The sequence below is a fragment of the Anastrepha obliqua genome, chromosome 4 (assembly GCF_027943255.1).
Source record: "Anastrepha obliqua isolate idAnaObli1 chromosome 4, idAnaObli1_1.0, whole genome shotgun sequence".
Classification (NCBI taxonomy): Eukaryota; Metazoa; Arthropoda; class Insecta; order Diptera; family Tephritidae; genus Anastrepha; species Anastrepha obliqua.
In genome coordinates this window covers 51379259-51400613 of record NC_072895.1, presented here as the reverse complement: position 1 = coordinate 51400613, position 21355 = coordinate 51379259, and the positions used below count along the sequence as shown (strand labels likewise).

The following is a 21355-nucleotide window of genomic DNA, read 5'->3' as shown; positions in this document are numbered from 1 at the left end:
GGAAATTTCAAAAAAAAAAAAAAATGATTGATGAAAAAAAAATTAAAATGCAATTTTGTTTGTAGATTTCTAAGTTATTAACGGGAAAGTATTTTCTCAACCTATTAATTTTTGGAAAATTAATCCATTTGTCCTCTAAATTTTTTTTTACAAATATCCCTATTTTAGCTCGGTTTTTATATAATGGACTATGAATAAGTTCGTGCGGTTTTACAACAGATGGCGTAACTTGATTATTATTCCATCGATCCACATTTCCAAACATTCATTGGAGAGCTACTGTCGTAAGGCACAAACGTCAGTATAAGTTTTTTATTTGAAGCGTAAACAACAATATTTTTACCACACTTGAAAATGTCGAATTTCGTGCCAAATAATGTGTTTTTGCGGGGAATTCTTCTTCATTATTTTAATGTGAAGAAAAAAGCAGCCGAAAGTCATCGTATCTTGGTGGAAGTTTATGGTGAGCATGCTCTAGCTGAGCGAACGTGCCAGAAGTGGTTTGCACGCTTTAAAAGTGGTGATTTTGGCTTGGAAGACGAAGAACGCGAGGGTGCGCCGCCAAAGTTCATGGATACCGAATTGGAGGAATTGCTCGATCAAGATCCGGCTCAAACGCAAGAAGAGGTTGCAAAAACTTTGGGAGTTGATCAATCAACCATTTCCAAACGTTTAAAAGCCATGGGAATGATCCGAAAGGTAGGCCATTGGGTGCCGTATGAATTGAAGCCAAGAGACGTTGAACGCCGTTTTATGGCATGCGAACAACTGCTTCAACGGCACAAAAGAAAGGGTTTTTTGCATCGAATTGTGACTGGCGATGAAAAGTGGGTCCATTACGACAATCCAAAACGTCGGGCAACGTATGGATACCCTGGCCATGCTTCAACATCGACGTCGGCGCAGAATATTCATGGCCTGAAGGTTATGCTGTGTATCTGGTGGGACCAGCTGGGTGTTGTGTATTATGAGCTACTGAAACCGAATGAAACGATTACGGGGGATGTTTACCGACGACAATTGATGCGTTTGAGCCGAGCACTGCGAGAAAAACGGCCGCAATACGTCGATAGACACGACAAAGTTATTTTGCAACATGACAATGCTCGGCCACATGTTGCACAAGTGGTCAAAACATACTTAGAAACGCTCAAATGGGATGTCCTACCCCACCCGCCGTATAGTCCAGACCTTGCGCCATCCGATTACTATCTCTTCCGATCGATGCAACATGGCCTGGCTGACCAGCACTTCCGTAATTACGATGAAGTCAAAAAATGGATCGATTCGTGGATTGCGGCAAAACCGACCGAATTTTTCACAAAGGGAATCCGTGAATTGCCAGAAAGATGGGAAAAAGTAGTAGTAAGCGATGGACAATACTTTGAATATTAAATTTGTAACCATTTTACGTCAATAAAGTTTCAAATTTCGAAAAAAAACCGCACGAACTTATCATAGTCCATTTTTACATATTTTTAATATTTTTATGCAGATCTCTTGGACTTAACCTGAGAAGATTTTTTTGGAACAAATTTTTTCAAAAATTAATTTTATTTAAAAAAAAACTCGATTTTCGGGGGTAATTTCAAAGCAGTCCAACTAATGTAAATCTTAATATAATACATTTTAAAATACGAATGGATGAAGAGATAACGGACGGAGAGTAAAGAACCCTAATGCACATATTTAATTCAATGATCATCTATAGAATATTAAAGTAATTATTTTTTTCAAAATATACTCAATATTGAATCCATAATGTTGCAGGGTGTTATTTAATAAAAACGTTCTGGATGCACCGTAGTTAAATAAAAGTAGGGAATTTTAAAATGATTTTTCTCAATTGTTAAGTTTATCGTGCAATCGGAATAAAATATTAATTCCAGAAGGCTTTCCAGCACGCATTTTTTTTTAAATGTAAGAAAACATGCAAGGTTAGGTTGGGTTAGTCAGGTTGCTTGTTTAAGAAAAGACACACGGTGGCCCTAAGACTCATTGTGATTAATGCGTTTATTTTCCTTTCCCCAACAACATAAGTTGCTTGAACCAGTTAGATCTTTTTAAGAAGGTAAATAGTCGCTCCAGTGAGACATTTGAGAAATTTCCCAGATCCTCAAAGAAATAATCGCCAAGATATTTGGCAGGGCTACTTTGAAGTGCAGGACAATTACAGAGAATATGTTATACCGACCCAATTTCTTCTTCATCTCCACAGCTCCTGCAGAAGTCATTGTGAGATACACCTATTCTACTGGCTAGGATGCCAGTAGTCCAGTGACTCGTTATAACAATTCTGAGGACGCTGGTAGTTGAGACCAAGCAGACATTTTGTCCTTTTAAGATTCAGTTTTGGCCAGAGCGCTTTGAAGACTCTACATTTAGTCAGATACCACTTTTTATTGGTATCCGCGTTTACGCTCAGGCCAATCGCAGTGTATAACTCTAAACGAGTTAGATGCTTATGTACTCTATCACTCGCTGAAGGTCCAGCTCAGAGCCTATCCTTGCACACTCATCCGCTCTTTCATTTCCCTCCATTCCAGAGTGACCGGGAACCCAACAAAGTGAGGGTTTAACACATCTTGCATTCTTTAATACATCTTGAATTGATGCGCGCTAAGGCCAGTGTTTTGATCGCTGCTTGACTATCAACAAAAATGGTAAGGTTTGCCGAAGGTAAGTCCATCAGACTTATTGTTTTTGCTGCATGGTCAATAACGTAGATCTCAGCTTGAAAGACGCTGCACCTGTCTGGGAGTCTAAATTTGCAATTTAAAGTAAACTCCTGATCCAATGCCATTTTCCATCTTTGAGTCGTCAGTATAAATATGGTGATCTTTATCATCTGGTATGACTCTGGTCGGGCAATCCTTTCTGTCGTGTATTTGTATTTTACACTCTCTTTTAGATCTATTTTGGGAACCAGATAGTCTGTTTTCGATGTGTCTTGCAAGTGTTCCACAGATAGTAGGACTTATGCATGGCCGTATGTATTTTCTTTTAGCATGCCTGCTGCTTCAATCCTGGAAGCAAACTTGACTTCCACCCCTTTAACATACCTATATATCAATGGGTGAAATATGTAGGATCACTTCCAGCGCCGCCTAAGGCGTCGATCGGGGCGCACCTCTTATTCCTACAAAATCTATTCGTTCGACTTTTATGAGATTCTTTAGGTAGGATTGTGTCTGCACTGCCCCACACCACACGAAAATGAACAGAACTAGATCATTCTTGGCTGGATTAACTATTAGACCGTTTCAGGTCGCCCACTTGGAGAGTTCCCTTAACGCTGATTGTATGAGCCCGCTGATAGTCAAGAGAAAATTTCCTGTCATCGGGATAACTATGTACATTGTTCGCATAAGCAACTATCTTGATCATTTTCCATCTTTCTTGATCATTTTAGAAAACACCCAAAACTCTCAGCAAAAAATTTTTCAAAAATCAGGAATATTTTCCAGCCATTTTTAAAATAAAATGGACTCAAAATTTGTCTAAAAAGTGTCATACTTTGATTAAAAAGTGTTAATTTTTTAAATTTGCACGAAGTTTGAAATTTGAACTTATATAGTTTTTGTGGGCGAAATAATTAAATTTTTTATAAAAAACTTATTAAAGATAATCAGGAAACCAATAAATTGTCAAAAGTTGTCAATAAATCTATGTCCCTTGGTTTTTTAATAACTGAATTATTGCATTATCCAATAAACTAAAGAAGTGATGAAATATGCAGCTCTTAAGGAAATATAAGCATACAAAAATTATTCAAATCTAACTATTTACTCAAAGATCTTCAAAAGTAAATTTTTGAAAATTAGTTAAAGATTATATATACATATAAAGTGCATATACTCGTATAAAGATAAGGCATTTACGCGGTTCTGTCTAGTACTAAAAGTAGTAGCATTTCCATTATCTCACTTTTAATGATACAAAATGTATTCATCGGTTGGGACGTATTTCCCATGGTAAAATGCTTTATTTTCTTGAATGCAGTAAATTTCTATAAATTGCCTTTTATCTTAACTTTTTCTATTATCTTGGCTTTAATGCCAACACAGCAGTACTTACTGTTTGACTTTAGTACTCTACGTGGATGCTTATCGTTGAAATAGAGACTATATTGTCAGCCATACCCATATTGTTACACAATTATAGTACATCTATCCCATATTGGCGGCCGCCGTAGCCGAATGGGTTGGTGCGTGATTACCATTCGAAATTCACAGAGAGGTCGTTAGTTCGAATCTCGGTGAAAGCAAAATTAATAAAAACATTTTTCTAATAGCGGTCGCCCCTCGGCAGGCAATGGCAAACCTCCGAGTGTATTTCTGCCATGAAAAAGCTCCTCATAAAAATATCTGCCGTTCGGAATCGGCTTGAAACTGTAGGTCCCTCCATTTGTGGAACAACATCAAGACGCACACCACAAATAGGAGGAGGAGCTCGGCCAAACACCTAACAGAAGTGTACGCGCCAATTATTTATTTATTTTTTTATCCCATCGTTTAATAGATTTATTTCAAAAACTCTTGTTCTTAGTTCACTTTCATTAGGTCGTATGTTGACTGCGGGTTTTAGAAAATTACAAATATAATAATGTTGGTTTTCCATTTTTTTTTTTTTCAAAATAAAAACTTTTTTTATATGCAAACAATTTTTTTTTCAAATATTGTTTTTTTGTTGTATAAAATATATTTTATTTAAAATAAAATTATGGAAATGTTAAAAAGAACCCAATATATTTCACTTTAAAACAAATTTCAATATTGAAAAAATCTCAAAATTATTAAATTTCCTCAGTTTATTTCCTATTACACTCCAGTCTATAAATAAGCTAATTTGTAGAAGAATTGACAAGGAAGTCCGAAATACTTCGACCATTTGACACCTTACTATGTACTGTTAGTAAAAAAAAGAGCTCAAAAGTGGTTTCCGAAATTTTCGTCTAGCGATAAGATACTTTAACACAAAAATCTACTAGGACAGCGCGAAGTTGCATACAGTAAGAGTGACCCTAGAGTTGATTTCTTCACTCGCTCGTATTGTGTAGAAGTTGCTCCGTTGGATTATCCTTTCTTTTTAGCCATGAACAATTAAATATTGGGTTGGCGAATAAGTTCGTAGCGTTTTTATATATTTTTTATTTTCCAAAGATTTGTTTGCTGTTTGGCAAAGAGTAAGTATTCATTCGATAGAACTCTGCTTTCTGCTCTACAAAACTATGTTAATTATATTGTTGAGTTATTTAATATTTTACTAGTTTTGTGCCATAGAAATGGAATACTCTGAAAACAAAAATCAACATTTTCGACACCTGCACTTCTTTGCTTTTCATCGAGATCAAAAAGATACCGAAGCAGTCCGGGACATTTGCGACGTGTATGGAGGAATTGTCATAGGAAAGTCTACAGCACGGAAATGGTTTGCAGTGTTCAAAAATGGCGACTTTGACGTTGACGATGACATGTCTCGCAGCCGAAGGTCTTCTGTATTCAAATTCTTCATCCAAAAAAAATCATGATATGTGTTTGGTGGGACTGAGTGGGCATGAAGGAAATGCTCGAAAAAAAATGCTTCGGTCAACAAAGAGCTCTACATTGACCAGCTACACTACCACTATACTCCTTCACGACAACGCCCCATGTTGCACAAGTCGTGCTCTAAGAGCTCGAATCGGAGGTTCTTCAGCATCCACCGCATTCTCCGGACATTGCACCGACCGATTACCATATTTTCCCCTCCCTGTCAAATCATATGATGGGCGTTACCTTGGATAACAAAAAGGTCCTTAAAACTGGCTAAACAACTTCTTTGACACCAGACCAGGCGATTTTTCGTGCAACGGCATCGACAAATTGGTCGAGAGGTGGAAAGAGGTTGTAAACAGCAACGGCGAACATATAATTGATTAACTTATTGATATAATTATTGTTTTTTTGTGTAAATAAAAGTATTCGGTAAAAACGAAAACGAACTTATTCCCCAATCCAATATATACATATGTATTTGATGCGAGATCACTTATTACCAAAGTTAATATAATATTAACTCATTTTATATCTCCATAACGCTACAAGTGAATCTTTCATGGCTTTAGCGCATATATATTTTATATATATTTTTAATATAAGGTGGCGCAAAATATCTTTATTTGGATTCTTACAATGTTTATTTTAAGTGGATTCCGGGGATAACTCTTTGCATTCCTGTCGAATATTCTTCCTTAGGTCTGCGATTGTCGGAGGCTTATTGGTGATGCCAATCAGTAAACGCTTCCTTCACAATATCCATCGTAGTCCGTGCTGCGCTTTCGGCTGGACCATCTTGTTGACGTCGTTGTCACTAAGCCCCCATTGCCCAATTCCAATAGTAAGAGGTCGTTTACTGAACTCACCAGTAACAGTGATCGTTTTGCCGACGACGTCCTAAAAAAATATGGTTCAATCACTTCTCACGCATGGACACCGCACTACATAGTGGCTTTGAGTGGATATATTGGCTCTTCAGGCATTGCACGCGGATTTTCAGTGCCCAAAAATGAAGATTTTGTTGTTTGGTGTAATCGCTTAAATGGAAATACGCCTTGTGGTTTAATGTCGTCCTCTTTGTTGCTAAGATTGTGGACGGCATGGCAGTAATTCACACGCGACTAACAGTCAGCAGGCATTAACTGATGCACTGTTTGCCCTTTGTATGGAAATATTTGTAAATTCGCTGTAGGATCAGACTCGTGATACCCAATTGCGTGGCCTGTTGTCTGGTTGATGTTTTTTCGTTCTCAGCGACATCGGTGGCAGCTACCGACATCGACGCCGCTATTCACACTACGTCGATCGATTATTAGTCGAAAAAATCTACACAATTAATCCCCACTTTACGGAGTATATCAGCACAATAAAGTAACAATATTTTCCCTACTGATTTAAAATATTATTTTCATCGGCTATAAGAGGTGGATTACATTATTTATAACTCGCTACGAGGTGAACGAAATTGTTCAAAATTTATTTAAATAGCTCATTTGCTTATAATAATACTGAACTAATAGCCACGGAATTCTGATTTTTTATAATTATTATTATTAAAGGAAATAGAGTGAGAGATCACTCTTTACCGAAGAAAGGTGCACTAGTAAGAATTAAAAAAAAAATTGCCTAAAATAATGAAATGTTCAAAATTTTATACCCACGGCTTTCTAAAACTGAACTGAACAAAAATATGAGATAATCGAGTTAAAAATTGTAAACTCAAGAAATTTCATTTCACTCTCATATTTATGGTATTTATTTAATTATTTAAATAGGACGTATGACTTTCTAATATGTCACAGTAGACGTATCCTCCGTCTTCATAATACCGCAACTCGGCTCTCAGTGAATTTGACAGAATCAGCGATTGTAGAGTATTGTTAACATTTTTTTTGTTTAAAAATAATGTTTGTGTTTCTTTTCACTTTTCTACAAAGCGAATCTATTAAAGGTGATATCACTACAAGAACGATATATTAAGAGATTGTGACTTCCGAATTCGCTGTAACGTCAGGCTCCGAAAATATACAGACAAAAGGAAGGGGAATTAATTACTTACACACATTTTTTCTTGCCATGGAATCATTCTCATAAAAATGCTAAACAAACTGCATTTGGAGGTTTTATATTCATTTGTGCTTTCCCATTTTAAATGCTAAGCAAATGCTAGTTTAAATGTTACAAATTACAATATTATCAGGTCATTCCATTAATTTTCTCAAAACTCCAATTTCTCCTCATTTTGCACTTGTCGAAATTGCGAAAATCAAAGTAAACGTTTGCTTTCTGCATTCAATTCGCCGTGATATCACTAGACCAGCTGATTTGTGTTTGGTTTTCTTTCGCCGTGTACATAAGGGTGTCAGCCAAGATGAATCTATTAAAGGTGTTATCGGCAAATTAGCCGACGGAAAGCCATTCCATTCGCTCCATCGTCGTATGCTTCTAACTCCAACTGCATGACGGCTTTTAAGGTAGTTCCTTTTCTTTTTATTTTGTCGCGACATTCTAATGTACAAAACCTTTTTGTGCTAGTGCCATCACCTTTAATAAATGTGACTTCCTTTGCTTTTATCTTCCTTGATTACATTGCTCTGATCTTGCTTTAAATTTTTTCAAAAAAGCTGACTATTTTGACTCTTTTCTGAATTTTATCACTCATTTCATATAATAGAATTACCGCACGCTCAATTTATGTTAAGGGGTACTCTAGGGTAGAGGCATGAATTTCGCTCGGTTTTTGCAGCGCTGTACCAAAGAAACAAAAAAATGTTTACTATCTATTTTTTTATCATTTCTTTACCGATTATTAATTATTTATTTTATTATTATTATTACATTAAAAACTAACCCAAAACAAAAAAATTTAAATTGACAAAATTATACGCAGTCAAAGAAGGGGGCCCAAAGAAAGAGGGGGTCCTGACGTGCATGATTCCAACCCTCCTGGTGATCTGAAAAATAAAAACTAAACGGATTCTTAATTATTATAGATGCCGCTATCGAATAGGATGGCTGTTTGGAAATATATATTATTTTTTTTTGCATATGTTTTCATCAATTCCGGCTTGTTTAAAAATACTAAATGAAGAGTTATAGTTTCGAGCTAGGGTCATTCGATGAAAGAATGTATAAAGAACATCGTCCCCAAATTTTAAGTAAATTGGTTCATTAGAACTTGATATATCCTTACCGCCAGTTCGAAAAAGTAGGTTTGAGAAAAACGCGTTCAAAGTTTTCAGGCAAGACGGATCGGAACTGATGACATGCCACCAAAAAGACTATAATAACACATTAAATAAGAGCAATTTAATGACATATTCTTAAATGCTTAAACTTTAAAAATATGGAAAAACAAAAACGATTTTTTCAAAATTCTTTACTAGAATACCCCCTTAATTTCCTACTCATTCTCATTGAATCCCTGTCCAAAAATAGTGAAAAAAACAATTTACAGTGGTGAAATTTAATTAAATTTTTAAAGTTTATTTTATTTGGCTTTTTTTTAATATTTATTTCAATTACTTTTAATATTTTTATTTTAAAAATACGCTAACTAAAGATATTTGGCTTTAAAAACTCTATACTAAAATGTTTAACTAACCGACCTTATTAGGTTTATCCACACAATGCTTTACAATAGAATGGTTTTGGCAGTTGGTCTTACTGACAGGCTGAATTACCTGGAACTCATCCTTGATAGAAGGCTAACGTGGGAGCCCAACATTGAGAATCAGTGTGGTACTTCGGACCACTCCTATTCTAGCGCCTAACGCTATACAGAATGTGGCACCCAAGGACATCGCAGAGAAAAATACCGCTGCACGCGCTGCAATCAGATTGAGGTGCCAAACTCAAGCTACGGTCACTCAAGTAAGAAACTTAGAGTTCATTCCCATGGTGCTTGATCAATATACCTCGTTGTGCTCGAGCGGTACTCTTTCCATTCACATTCCTTCAAAGAGGAGTGAGCGGTGTCCAAGATTTGTAGACACAGCATAGTAAACCTGTTTACGGATGACTCGAAGTTGGCCGGAAGGGTTGGTGGAGCAGTATTCTGCAAGGAGGACTAAATTTAGCTTGCCGGACCACTGTACTGTTTTCCAAGAAGCAGTGGAATGGTTACTTACATCTGCAATTACTGTAAGGGAGGTAAATATCTACTCCGACAGTCAGGCGGCAATAAGGGCTTTGTGCTCGTTGCTTGTGCGTTGGGAATGCCTGGCTTCTCTCTGGTCTGCTTCCAAATACTTCGATATTAGTCTCATGTGGGTCCTCGGTCACAGTAGCATAGCGGTGAACTGCTGGGCTGATAAGCTGGCCAAACAGATGGTTTCACCGCAAAATGAGAGAACTAAGATTCTCTTAGGACCTGTAATCTGCTCCTGGGAACATGAACCTCGCGTCAACTCAGTGCGCTGTGTTAAAGCGCAGATGTGTTATGTCTCGAGATCCCTCTGGCCACGGGTAGATCGGAGGCACTTGAAAGAACTTCTGAAGCTACAATAACAAAGCCGCAGCACTTAAATTTAATGGGTGTCCTTAACTGGCATTCACCCTTAGATGTCCATATGGTAAAACTTGATATTGCTGTTTGGAAAACGAGTTGGAATCATCTCAGCACCTTCTCCTCTGCTGCCTTACTTTTGTTGGGCTAATATTCAGATATCTGAGTCCCCAATTTTTTGTCACACCTGAGGATATAAGATGACTTTCATCAGAGATTGAAGTGGTTAACGTAATTAGATATTATTCGATCATCAACCTCCTTCTCCCTTCATCCCTATTTTTGGTGTTTGTTTTGTTTTTTCCCCTCTTTTTTCCTCGGTATGACACCAAAATGGACGAATTTGATTCTTTGTCCAAGTGAGCCTTCGTTTGGGTAGCTATTTAACCTAACCTTACATAACCAAAATACTTGGATCTCTTGATTTGGAATTGCTAATCTGGAATATTTTGTATTTTATCATTCTTATCGTAAGCAAAATCTTGCCAACAAAAACACATTGTAATATGCAATTTTGGTAAATGCCGATATGTCGACCAGAAACTAAAATCATTGTACTTCACTCCACTTGACCGTACAATTAGTAAAAGACAAAAATCTATATGTAATATAATTAAAAAAAAAAAAAACAAAGCATGGACTTCATGAAAGAATATGTGTCCAACACTGTAAATACTAATACTATTTATTGTCGAAAATATTTAAAAAAACTCATAAAAGCCCTTCGATGAATGAAACTCATAATTTCATGTTGAACTCTAACTCATAATGGTTGATGTCTTACTGTCCCATTTTCGCAGACTGAAGCTTATTTACACGTACTCGTATGTATTAGATGTGATCCTTTTCATTTGCCACAGCTTGGAATTCGATATGCTCGCGCTTCTCACGTCGCTTCGTCGGCTCGTTCCATGACTGTAGTTTGGTGCTACCCAGCGTAATAAACAGTAAATTGCCACTAAAATAGTACAAAGCCATAATCATAAAAACTAAGCGCCACTGAGTTGTGTTTGTCTGTAATTCAAAAATAGGCAAGTAAATACAATAAATAAAAAAAAAATTATCTACATCGACTTACCGTATCTGTAACAACAAGACCAACAACAAGCGGGGCAATTACGCTCATCACATTAGCAGCACAATTCGTTATGCCCATTAAAGTGCCGGCGAAATTCGGTGCCAAGTCTATGTGATTCACGAAGGAACCTAAAAATGATGCAGAATTTGTGCCCACAGCCACCGTTAGTAGGACAACAGCCATATCTGCTTGTTCTTTGCCAACAAAACCGAGTGCAATGATTGCTGCCATCGGTATCCACATACCGATCGTGTTAAACACTTTACGGCTGGCATTGGTGCTCAGCAACTGCATCGACAACAGCACTTGAGCCAAGGCACAGAAACCCAGACCGAGTAGCAAATTTGCAGCGTATGGGAGAGCAGAAAGCAAAGCATTACTTTTGATATCCTTGCCGAGCACACTTTTCATATACGATGGTATTTGTGTCATCAAAGTCCAATAGCCCCAATTGTAGGCGCAACAGGCGATGAGCAGCATCCAAAATGGCACCGATGTGAAAATGCTCAACCAAGGTGTTGGTAACTTTGAGGTACTCGACTTATTCTCACTTTTCGATATCGCTCCCAGAGTAGTTTCAATGTAATTCCTTTCGTTTGTGCTAATAATTTTAGATTCGCGGGGGGAATCAGCACCCAAAAATAGCCAAACGATAGCCCAAAGCACACCACAGCAACCGGACATGTAAAAAATGCTTGGCCAGCCGTACGCCGAGGCAGCCAACGCACCGCTAACAGCCAACATGATAATCGAGCCAAATTGTGAACCGGAGAAGCATAGCGTAGCGAGCACACCTCGTTCGGCGGGTGGCGCCCATTTGGCCAGTAATGTATGCGTGGAGGGATATATAACACCTTGACAGAAACCCTGTAGGAAACGTAAGGCGCATGTTAACTGCCAATCGCCCACGCGTGCGCTAAGCGGTGTGAATAAGGCTAGAAAACCGGAAGTGCCAACGCTGAAGAGCAGCATTACTTTGCCACCAAAGCGCTCCGACAACTGACCACCTGGTATTTGCGTTAGGAAGTAACCCCAAAAGAAGCTGCTTAGTAGCAGTGACTTCGTTTGCTCTGACCAGTCATAGTCCTACGACAAAAGAAAAAAAACCGAAATGAGGCAAGAAAAAATAATTCATGTTGTATGTTAGCTGCATACGCACCGGAAAATCTGGATTTGTGGAATTACGATCCATCATTGCTACAATTGCGACAGAAAGATTGACACGCATCATGAAAACCGCACATAGGCCAAAGAAAATCAGCATACTTTGGAGATGCCGCACGCCAAAAGCCGATTCTGTTAAAGAGTTGTCAAATGAGTATAAGATGCACTTAAATTTATGTAGTAAGAGCCACTCTTCATATTTTCTTCTATACTTGCTTTCAATTCCACTCTTAGCTGTTGGTATACCATCTCGCTCCATAATGGTATTTTACTATTATAATGCTTCCTGCTCGAGAATGTGGGCAAAACTGACTGCATTCCTGTATTGCATGATTTGTAAGATATCAAATACCTTTTCTCATCGCATTAAGATAAAATTAAATAAATCTCAAAAATTTATAAGCGCAAATAATAATTGCACTTAGATTTAAGGCGACTGTGCGACATGCGAAGAACTTGTAATTTGTATAACGTTACGAGTTCTCAGCATTAAAATAAGCTAAGTATTTGGAAAAGTAAATTTAAGTAAATTTATACCCACATACCTAAAGCGTTTTTCAGTAAGAGCGCTTCAACTTTTTTTTTAATAAAACACAAACGGTTTGACTTTTTTAACTAATTTTTTTTTTATTATCGAGTTTGAACATATACATTTAAGTATGAAATTCGATTTCTTTTGCATGACCACCGCGTGCACGTTTTACGAAGTCCAATCGTTGAACCCAATTTTCGACCACTCTTTTGCATAAATCGTCCGAAATTCCAGCAATTTCGCGTTCAATATTGGCTCTGAGCTCACAAATCGTCGCCGGCTTGTTACTGTAGACCAATGACTTCACATAACCCCAAAGAAAATAGTCTAGAGGCGTCAAATCACACGAGCGCGGCGGCCATTCGACCGGTCCATTTCTGGAAATAATGCGCTTATCGAACTTATTCTTCAACAAATCAATTGTAGCGTGTGCTGTGTGGCTTGTGGCCCCGTCCTGTTGAAACCACATGTCGTCTAAGTCCATACCATTCAATTGCGGCCACAAATAATCGTTTATCATGTCGCGGTATCGATTTCCATTCACAGTAACGTGGCGATCGTTCTCGTCAACGAAAAAATATGGGCCAATTATGCCGGCATGTAAACCGCACCAAACAGTGATTTTTTCGGGATGCAACGGTGCCTCATGAATCACGTGTGGATTGCTTTCTGCCCAGTAACGCATATTTTGCTTGTTGACAAAGCCATTGAGCCAAAAGTGAGCTTCATTACTGAAGATGATTTTTTGGAAAATTTATAAATTTTCATAAAAAATTTGCACGATTATTTTCATAAAAAATTTGCACAATTTGCAATCGTTGCTCAAGTGTGTAGCGTTCCATGATGAAATGTATACTAATGAAATTTACAAATGACAAGCGAAAAATAAAAAATATTGCGTCATTCGCCCTCCCTATCGGAAAAAAGTTGAAGCGCACCTATTGAAAAACGCTATATATGCATATAACGTCAAAAACTAGCCAAGCAGCAGCACAAGCAGGCAAACTCATTTGTAAAAAAGAGGGCAAAAAATTAAGAAATTATATACTTAAATAGATGAAGTTATGCTTAGAAGGCGAGAATGTGGAGTTTCCATACCCTCACGCCTAGGCGTAATTGCTCATGATGACTGACCTCTGAAATGTCCAATATTTTCACTTCCATTATGTTATCGTTATTGAAGAAGTGGGGGTTAAAATGCATTTATATTATCAATTCGCTTGTAAGATTGAGGTTTCTTAAGAAGTGCCTGAACTGCATTATTCATAGTTGAAACTCCATTTTCATTCCTTATAGTGCGGTTAGTACATCAATTATATTTATGCAATTCATACAATTTACACAATTGGCAAAGCTTTTCTTTTCAAGAGTCTTCTGAGATACAATCTTTAGTGTTCTGAAGAAAGTTCAGTTCTGCAGACGGTTATTATCCATCACCGATAACTCCTAGGGTAATGTGAGAAAGAAGACAGCCTCTTCGTTTGAATCACATACTCGTAGATGAGATGTCGGAATCCGAATTAAAAAACGAAGGCCGAAATGCGTAGGTTTGAGGAATTGTAGATGCTTAAAATAAAAAAAATAAATAATTGGCGCGTACACTTCTGTTAAGTGTTTGGCCGAGCTCCTCCTCCTATTTGTGGTGTGCGTCTTGCTGTTGTTCCACAAATGGAGGGGCCTACAGTTTCAAGCCGACTCCGAACGGCAGATATTTTTATGAGGAGCTTTTTCATGGCAGAAATACACTCGGAGGTTTGCCGTTGCCTGCCGAGAGGCGACCGCTATTAGAAAAATGTTTTTATTAATTTTGCTTTCACCGAGATTCGAACCAACGACCTCTCTGTGAATTCCGAATGGTAATCACGCACCAACCCATTCGACTACGGCGTAGATGCTTAGCGATAGGAAAAAGTACATCAGGAAGTTCGGCTATTTACAGAAACTTTCATCACTGGGACGACTTTTCATAAGAACATAAACGGCGATCTAGTGATTGACGAGCTGGAGGGAACACTTCATCCACGTAGATGTCCCAGTGAAGGTGACTACCCTCAGCAGAATTCCTCGTATATGCACGGGGAATGTTTATACTGCTACAACAATAACAACAACAACCTCGATTCTCCAATCGTAGGCGCCGGGAAGGCCATTCGCGAGGGACTTGGCTTCAATTGGTGGGTTCAACTGGTTCAGGCTAGCAGGAGGAAGGAACGATAGGCGCGCTTTGTAAAATTAGGCCAAAATCGCTTTAGCGGCTATCGCGACAACCCAGAAGGAGAAGAGCCAAAGCTTCTTAAATGGCATCAAAGATGGAATTGACGCAAGGCAGGGTAGGCTGAATATTTGGTGGCAGAAAATAATCATTGAAATCAATTAATTCATGTAATGATGAAATGTTAAATATTGGGGCAAATTTTACTGCTGAGCCCTGACTGGAACATTAATTTTTCATCTCTAAATTTTTTCAGAAATGTTCAAAAATGCTATTTACAGGCATTTAATATTTTTTATTACCAAAGCGTGTCGGGAGGGGAAGTTTTCGCTATCAGATTCGTATTCACTACGTAAAGGTAGTTATTTGTTTAGTAATTAACTCCAAAATAGTTTTGTTTCCATGCTAGCTGTCATGTCCATTCACCTTGTATAAACAGAATTTTAATCGAGTCAACAGTGAATGCAATTTATATGACATTCTTCACAGACGACGCTTAAACAAGAGTGTGGAGAAGGCGTTTATTATTTTTCGCCACTTGAATTACTAAGTATAAATATTTGTACAATAGTAATAAATGATAGTAACAGCATTTCTCTTTTAATCTCGCAAAATATATTACTTGAGCAACAACAATAGACATTAATTTACATAGAAGCGATTATTTACACCTAATTGAAATGCTTAAAATGTAATTAGTATACAAAATTATTTTATATTAATTTAGGTATACAAATTTGCCTGCACATCCATATTGCATAAGTATAAGTTCATACATACATATACGAGTATTGTTAATCTGTGGGATCATTCCACGGCTGTACCTCAAAATTAGCAAAGATCAGAAACACTGTATTGCCCAGTAGATATAAAATAGATGCTAAAAAGAATATTATACGCCACTGTTCAACGGATTTCTGCGAAAAAGTAAAATTAAAATACTGCATTACATAAATATGATAAATAGGACGTTAGAAGTAGTTCAAAATGTTAAATTACATTGAAATGTTATACAAAATGTTAATAGTAGCAGAGAATGTTCATGGTATGTGATTGAAAATTTTGCTCGCCTTAAAATGTTAAAAATTACATCCAAATGTTAAATGTACTGTTTGGAGCTAGTAAAATGTTACGTTTCATTAAAATGTTAAATGAAATTCTACATAACATTGTGAACTGTAATTGGGATAAATTTCAGCCAATAGTAAATACTTTCCAATGGCTTAATACGACTAACACCGCGATCAGTTAACTGCGCCAATGAATTATGCTTACATATTTTGGGTGTTTGGCCGAGCTCTTGCTCCTCTTTGTGGTGTGCGTCTGGATGTTGTTCCACAAATGGATGGACCTATAGTTTCAAGCCGACTCTGAACGGCAGATATTTTTTGAGGAGCTTTTTCATGGCAGAAATACACTCGAAGGTTTGCCACTGCCTGCCGAGGGCCGACCCCTATTTGAAAAATGTTTTTATTAATTTTGGTTTCTCCGAGATTCGAACCATCTATCTGTGAATTCCGAATGGTAATCACGCACCAACCCATTCGGCTACGGCGGCGTCTGTTTCTCGGTAGTAGAACAATTCATTCAGCGATATGTGGCATGTGTGTTATTTAGTATATGTAAATCATCAACTTTAACGTTGTCTGAAAGGCGCTCATTTTATCTCTGCGAGTAGGAAAATGATAGAACAATTTCGTGATCGAGTCTATTCGTTTTTTATTATTGCCGCATCGATTATTATCCACTCCCTTCTGCGGCCATCACAGCCACGGTTAGCAAATGGGTAACTACCACCCACAAGCGAGCTTGGCAGGCTGAGAGAGGCTGCAGATCGACTAAACTGATGTTACCTGTCATGTCCGATTGACTGTCGCAAACCCTTCTGTCATTAAGCAGAGGGGAGTGCAGACGGCTGGTTGGACTGATGACGGGCCACTTTCTGTGGGCGAAGCAAAAAAAAAAGACTATTATCTACAAATATGGCCGTAGTATAGAATATTTCCATTGCGCCTAAAAGTATTTTCTTTTTCAATATTTGTCCGTCCGATATGATTTGAGTGGTACCTCGCTTCATAACAATCGAAAATATTCCTTTATTTTTAACTTACATATCGTATCCCTAGGTCGATATATTATCATCATTTCTGATGCGTATCCTACGGATGGGTTAAATAGAAGCTTGAAGACAACCTGATATTTGTGCTACTTCTGAACAAGACTGGGCTAAATATAGAATCATTTAAGTAACATCAAATTTGCAGTTTTACATTTAATTGCACCTTTACATATAAATATACACAGCTCTGGTAACTATCTGAAAACCTCAAACGCATTCCTTGATATATCTGTAGATTAACAGAGCTCTTAAGCATATCTCAAATATTCGAATCGGATTGACGGACATAGAAAGTCCAGTGAGCGTGTGTATGTAATTGTATAGTGCACGTATGTATAGTATGTAAGCATCATTGTAAGTATATTTACAAAAGAATTCTAATTATTTACCTCATTAGTGACTATCAGCGCCACTGTTAGCGGCGCCACAATGCCCGTTATATTGGCCAAGCAATTCGAGATGCCCATCAGGATACCGGCAAAATTTGGCGATAAGTCAATGTGATTAATCTGATAGCCCAGATATGAAGCCGAACTTATACCAACCGTGACGGTCAGTAGAGCGACAGCAGCTATCACATGATCCGCATCCATGTAGCCAAGTGCAATCAGCGTCACAGCCGGTGTGCCATGACCGATGGTGTTGAAGAGCTTTCTGCTGGTTTCCAAAGACAGACATTTACGTTGATTGAGCCACAATGACAATGCCGTAAATACGAAACTCAATATCCACATTGCAAAGTAAGGTAGCGCCGATGAGAGCGCATTCTTTTCAATGTCCATATGTAAAATATTTTTTACATAGACCGGCATATAGGTTAACAGTGTCCATAGGCCCCAATTGTTGGTGCAATGTACAGTAGTGAGTGCCCAAAACGGGCACGATTTAAAAAAAGATGTCCACGGTGGATGCATCGAGTTCCGACGCACCTGCAATTCTGAATTGCCCCAATGCGAAAAGATGAGTTCGTGCTCTCGTTCGGATAGACGCCGACATTCTTTCGGTGAACCACAAGCAAAAAATTTGAAGATGACTGCCCATAGTAGGCCAACAGTGCCTGATATGTAGAAAATGCTAGGCCAACCGAGACGCGATGCAGCAAGCACTCCGCTACTAGCCAACATAACAAATGTACCGAATTGACAACCCGAATAGGTGCAGGAACTCATTAGCGCACGTTCATCAACCGGTGACCATTTCGAGAGTATCGTATGCACTGACGGAAATACAGCACCCTGAAAGATGCCCTGTAGTATACGTGAGGCGAGCACTAGCTGCCAACTGCCAATGGTGGCGCAAACTGGCGTCAGTATGGCCAACAGTGAGCAACTCACTAGACAGATGAGCAGAAGTACTTTGCCGCCGCATTTACGTGACAAATAGCCGCAAGGTATTTGTGCGATCACATAGCCGATGAAAAATGAACTGAGCAACAGACCTTTTATGTGTTCGCTCCAGGCGTACTCCTTTGTGGGGGGATAGAGAGAGAAAGAGAGAGAGAGATATTATTTTTGGATATTGCAACCAAATGAAAATATAATTTTTTCATATCACTTCAAAATCGGGGTTTGATTGTTTATCTGTCATCACAACGATTGCCACCGAAAGATTAACGCGCAGTGCATATACAACCGACATCGTGCCGAAAAGCAATAATGTTTGCAGATGCCGAAAGCCAAGATTTTGAACTGCAAGAAAGATTGAATATTAATTTATGTAAAGAATAAAGATTTAACTAATAACGAAGCTACTCAGAATTTAAATACATACACATTTGCCGACGAAAATCAATGCTCAGATGAAATACTCTGGACCGGAATTTCTAAACGAATGCACTATAGGTATATGAGAAATTAAATTTTGTACTTATATTATTCTAAACAAATTTATATGCATAAGTTTATTTTCTAATATATTTATTGACATTTTATGGACGACTTGACATATACATTCAACAAAGAGAGGAAAATGAAAATATGAAACATAAGAAGATATTTTTGGAAAATTTAGTCACAATAGCAAATACACATTAGGGTGTTTCTTAAAACATAAACTTTTCCAAATTTCTCAAAGAGCGATAAATAAAAGAGTTCTCCGCTAAACATATTTTTTTATTTATTGTTTTTGGGACAATAACGGAGTTTTTTGGTTTTACACTAAGCCATTCCATGTCAAGTAATCCAATTATTTTGAACGTTCTTTCTTTAAACAATGGTTTGTTTGTCGGTGCAAGTATATACAGTATGACCAACAACGGAACACATTGGAGGTCATATGATAACTTGCGGATGCATGCCAATGACTAGGAGTTAGAAATATGAATTTTATCGTATAAAATATGAAACAGGGGTGTAAATTGGCAAGAGAATTCGGTTAATTTGGGAATACGGGTCAATTTCCCTCTTAGTAAAGGTTTAGTTATAACTTTGACGGCCTATAAGTCTGTAACCAAAAGACCTTTAAAAATCGGGAGGATTATTTTCGCAATCGGTGGGAAAAGTATTAACCTGTACCAATGAATTTCTGTTGGTCAATTTTCAAAAAGTGCATAAATTAAAAAAAAAAATCCTCGACTAGTCCAGTCCTCGGCTAGTGGAAAAATAATAATTTCAGAACAGACTGCACTGCGACTTTTTTCATTCAAAAATAATAGATACATCGCTGGAGAGACAATGTAAACTATGAATCGAAATATTTTCATAAAATTATCTGATTCATAAAAACGGAACACAGATTCCAAACAAAGATTTTTCTGTGCAATCTCAGAACTTGGTATTTTATCTGTAGTGTTATTAATGAATTCGTTGCTGAACGAAAATCGTCGATGTTAGTCAGACAAAACTACACAATTTCGTGATTTTAGAAATATAATAAAATTGACTTTCAGCTCCGACTGACGGTGATATACTTGCATTCGCAAGCAATTTCATCGAGGAGTTAGTTTGAGGAATTTTTTTTTAATCAAATTACTTATAATTATTATTTATATAAAGGAAATAAGTTTAATTTCGCCTTAAAAAGAATTAGTGGCACAACTTTAATCGTCCGCAACAAACTAATACTTATGACATGTAAACGACTTCAATATATTTATGTGTAGCCATTTCGACATGAAAATACTGATTTTGGAGCTCAAGTAGCTAACAGTCCCAGCTCTGATAGAAGTTTCTGGAGCAGAGTATAGTTGTAGTTAGGAATCGAACCAAAATTGGTCAAGTATTGGCTGATTATTTTCTATTTTTTTTGAGCCAAAAATATAAACCTTCAGTTTGTCTCATAGTTTGCTACAAAAAAGTGGATTTTAAATACTTATCTGCTTCGTCCTTGGCTGGGCTAATGTATTCTCAGAAATATAATATTGTATCGAATGCTCGACATAAATGCTTATACGTTATTGTTTTTCCAAATTAAAAAATAACAATACAAAATTATTTAATTTTGGGTAATACATATTTACACTATGCACCAAGAAAATGGTAATTGGTTTCGATAGATTTTGGTAGGACGAATTTGTAATCGGTATATATAGAAAATTTCATAATGAATTTTATATATGTTTTTTTATATTAAAATAAAAAAAGAGGTTGTCTGTAAAGACGGTTTACTGACGATAGTTTAACGTGACAACGTCATAAGAAAATACTGATGGAATGGTTGCAATTTTCAAAACAAAATTTTAATTTTATTTGTTTGATAGATATTTTGTATGGATATAGAGAAGGGGGTAAATGGAATTGCAATGGAATAGGTCAAGTTACATTTACACAAATGTGAAAAATGACGAAACATTTATCAAATTCATGAAAGATATGTTCAATTTCGATTGTGCATCAGACGTTAATAAGTCAACAACACTAAGAGGCACCATCATCGATTTGCATATTTCAAGACACTTTACACTCGAAACACTCCCTTTCATTTCCTACTTTTTCTATCATCGTCCTATTCTCAACAGAAATGGTTCATTACCATGCACACACGAAGAAGGCATATGCAAATACAAATATGTGAATTTATATACACGTGTGCATATACATACATATATCGCACCCTAAATACAAAAGGGTCACAACTCAAAATTTTCCAAACTCGAGCTTGACTTGTTTACAGTAGCACAGAAAACAAACTATGTGACATATCACGCTGAAATTTGCCATGTAAGCTTATAACAGTCCTATCAAAAAACAAAAAATTTATTTTTGCCAT

General features: G+C 37.2%; 2 protein-coding genes across 2 annotated transcripts; both read right to left on the bottom strand.

Moving 5' to 3' along the window:
* Positions 1-10788: 10788 nt before the first annotated feature.
* LOC129244969 (putative inorganic phosphate cotransporter) lies at positions 10789-12588 on the bottom strand. Its single transcript, XM_054882900.1, has 4 exons — positions 12503-12588; positions 12282-12418; positions 11123-12208; positions 10789-11058 (listed from the first exon to the last, which is right to left on the bottom strand). The coding sequence occupies exons 1-4, from the start codon at positions 12543-12545 to the stop codon at positions 10876-10878; spliced, it is 1449 nt and encodes a 482-aa protein (XP_054738875.1). The 5' UTR covers positions 12546-12588; the 3' UTR covers positions 10789-10875.
* A 3051-nt stretch (positions 12589-15639) lies between these two features.
* Positions 15640-19086, bottom strand: LOC129244924 (putative inorganic phosphate cotransporter). The gene is made up of 4 exons (XM_054882833.1): positions 18920-19086; positions 18704-18837; positions 17539-18615; positions 15640-15947 (listed from the first exon to the last, which is right to left on the bottom strand). Exons 1-4 carry the CDS (start codon positions 18921-18923, stop codon positions 15825-15827), a joined length of 1338 nt encoding a protein of 445 aa, XP_054738808.1. The 5' UTR covers positions 18924-19086; the 3' UTR covers positions 15640-15824.
* Positions 19087-21355: the final 2269 nt, after the last annotated feature.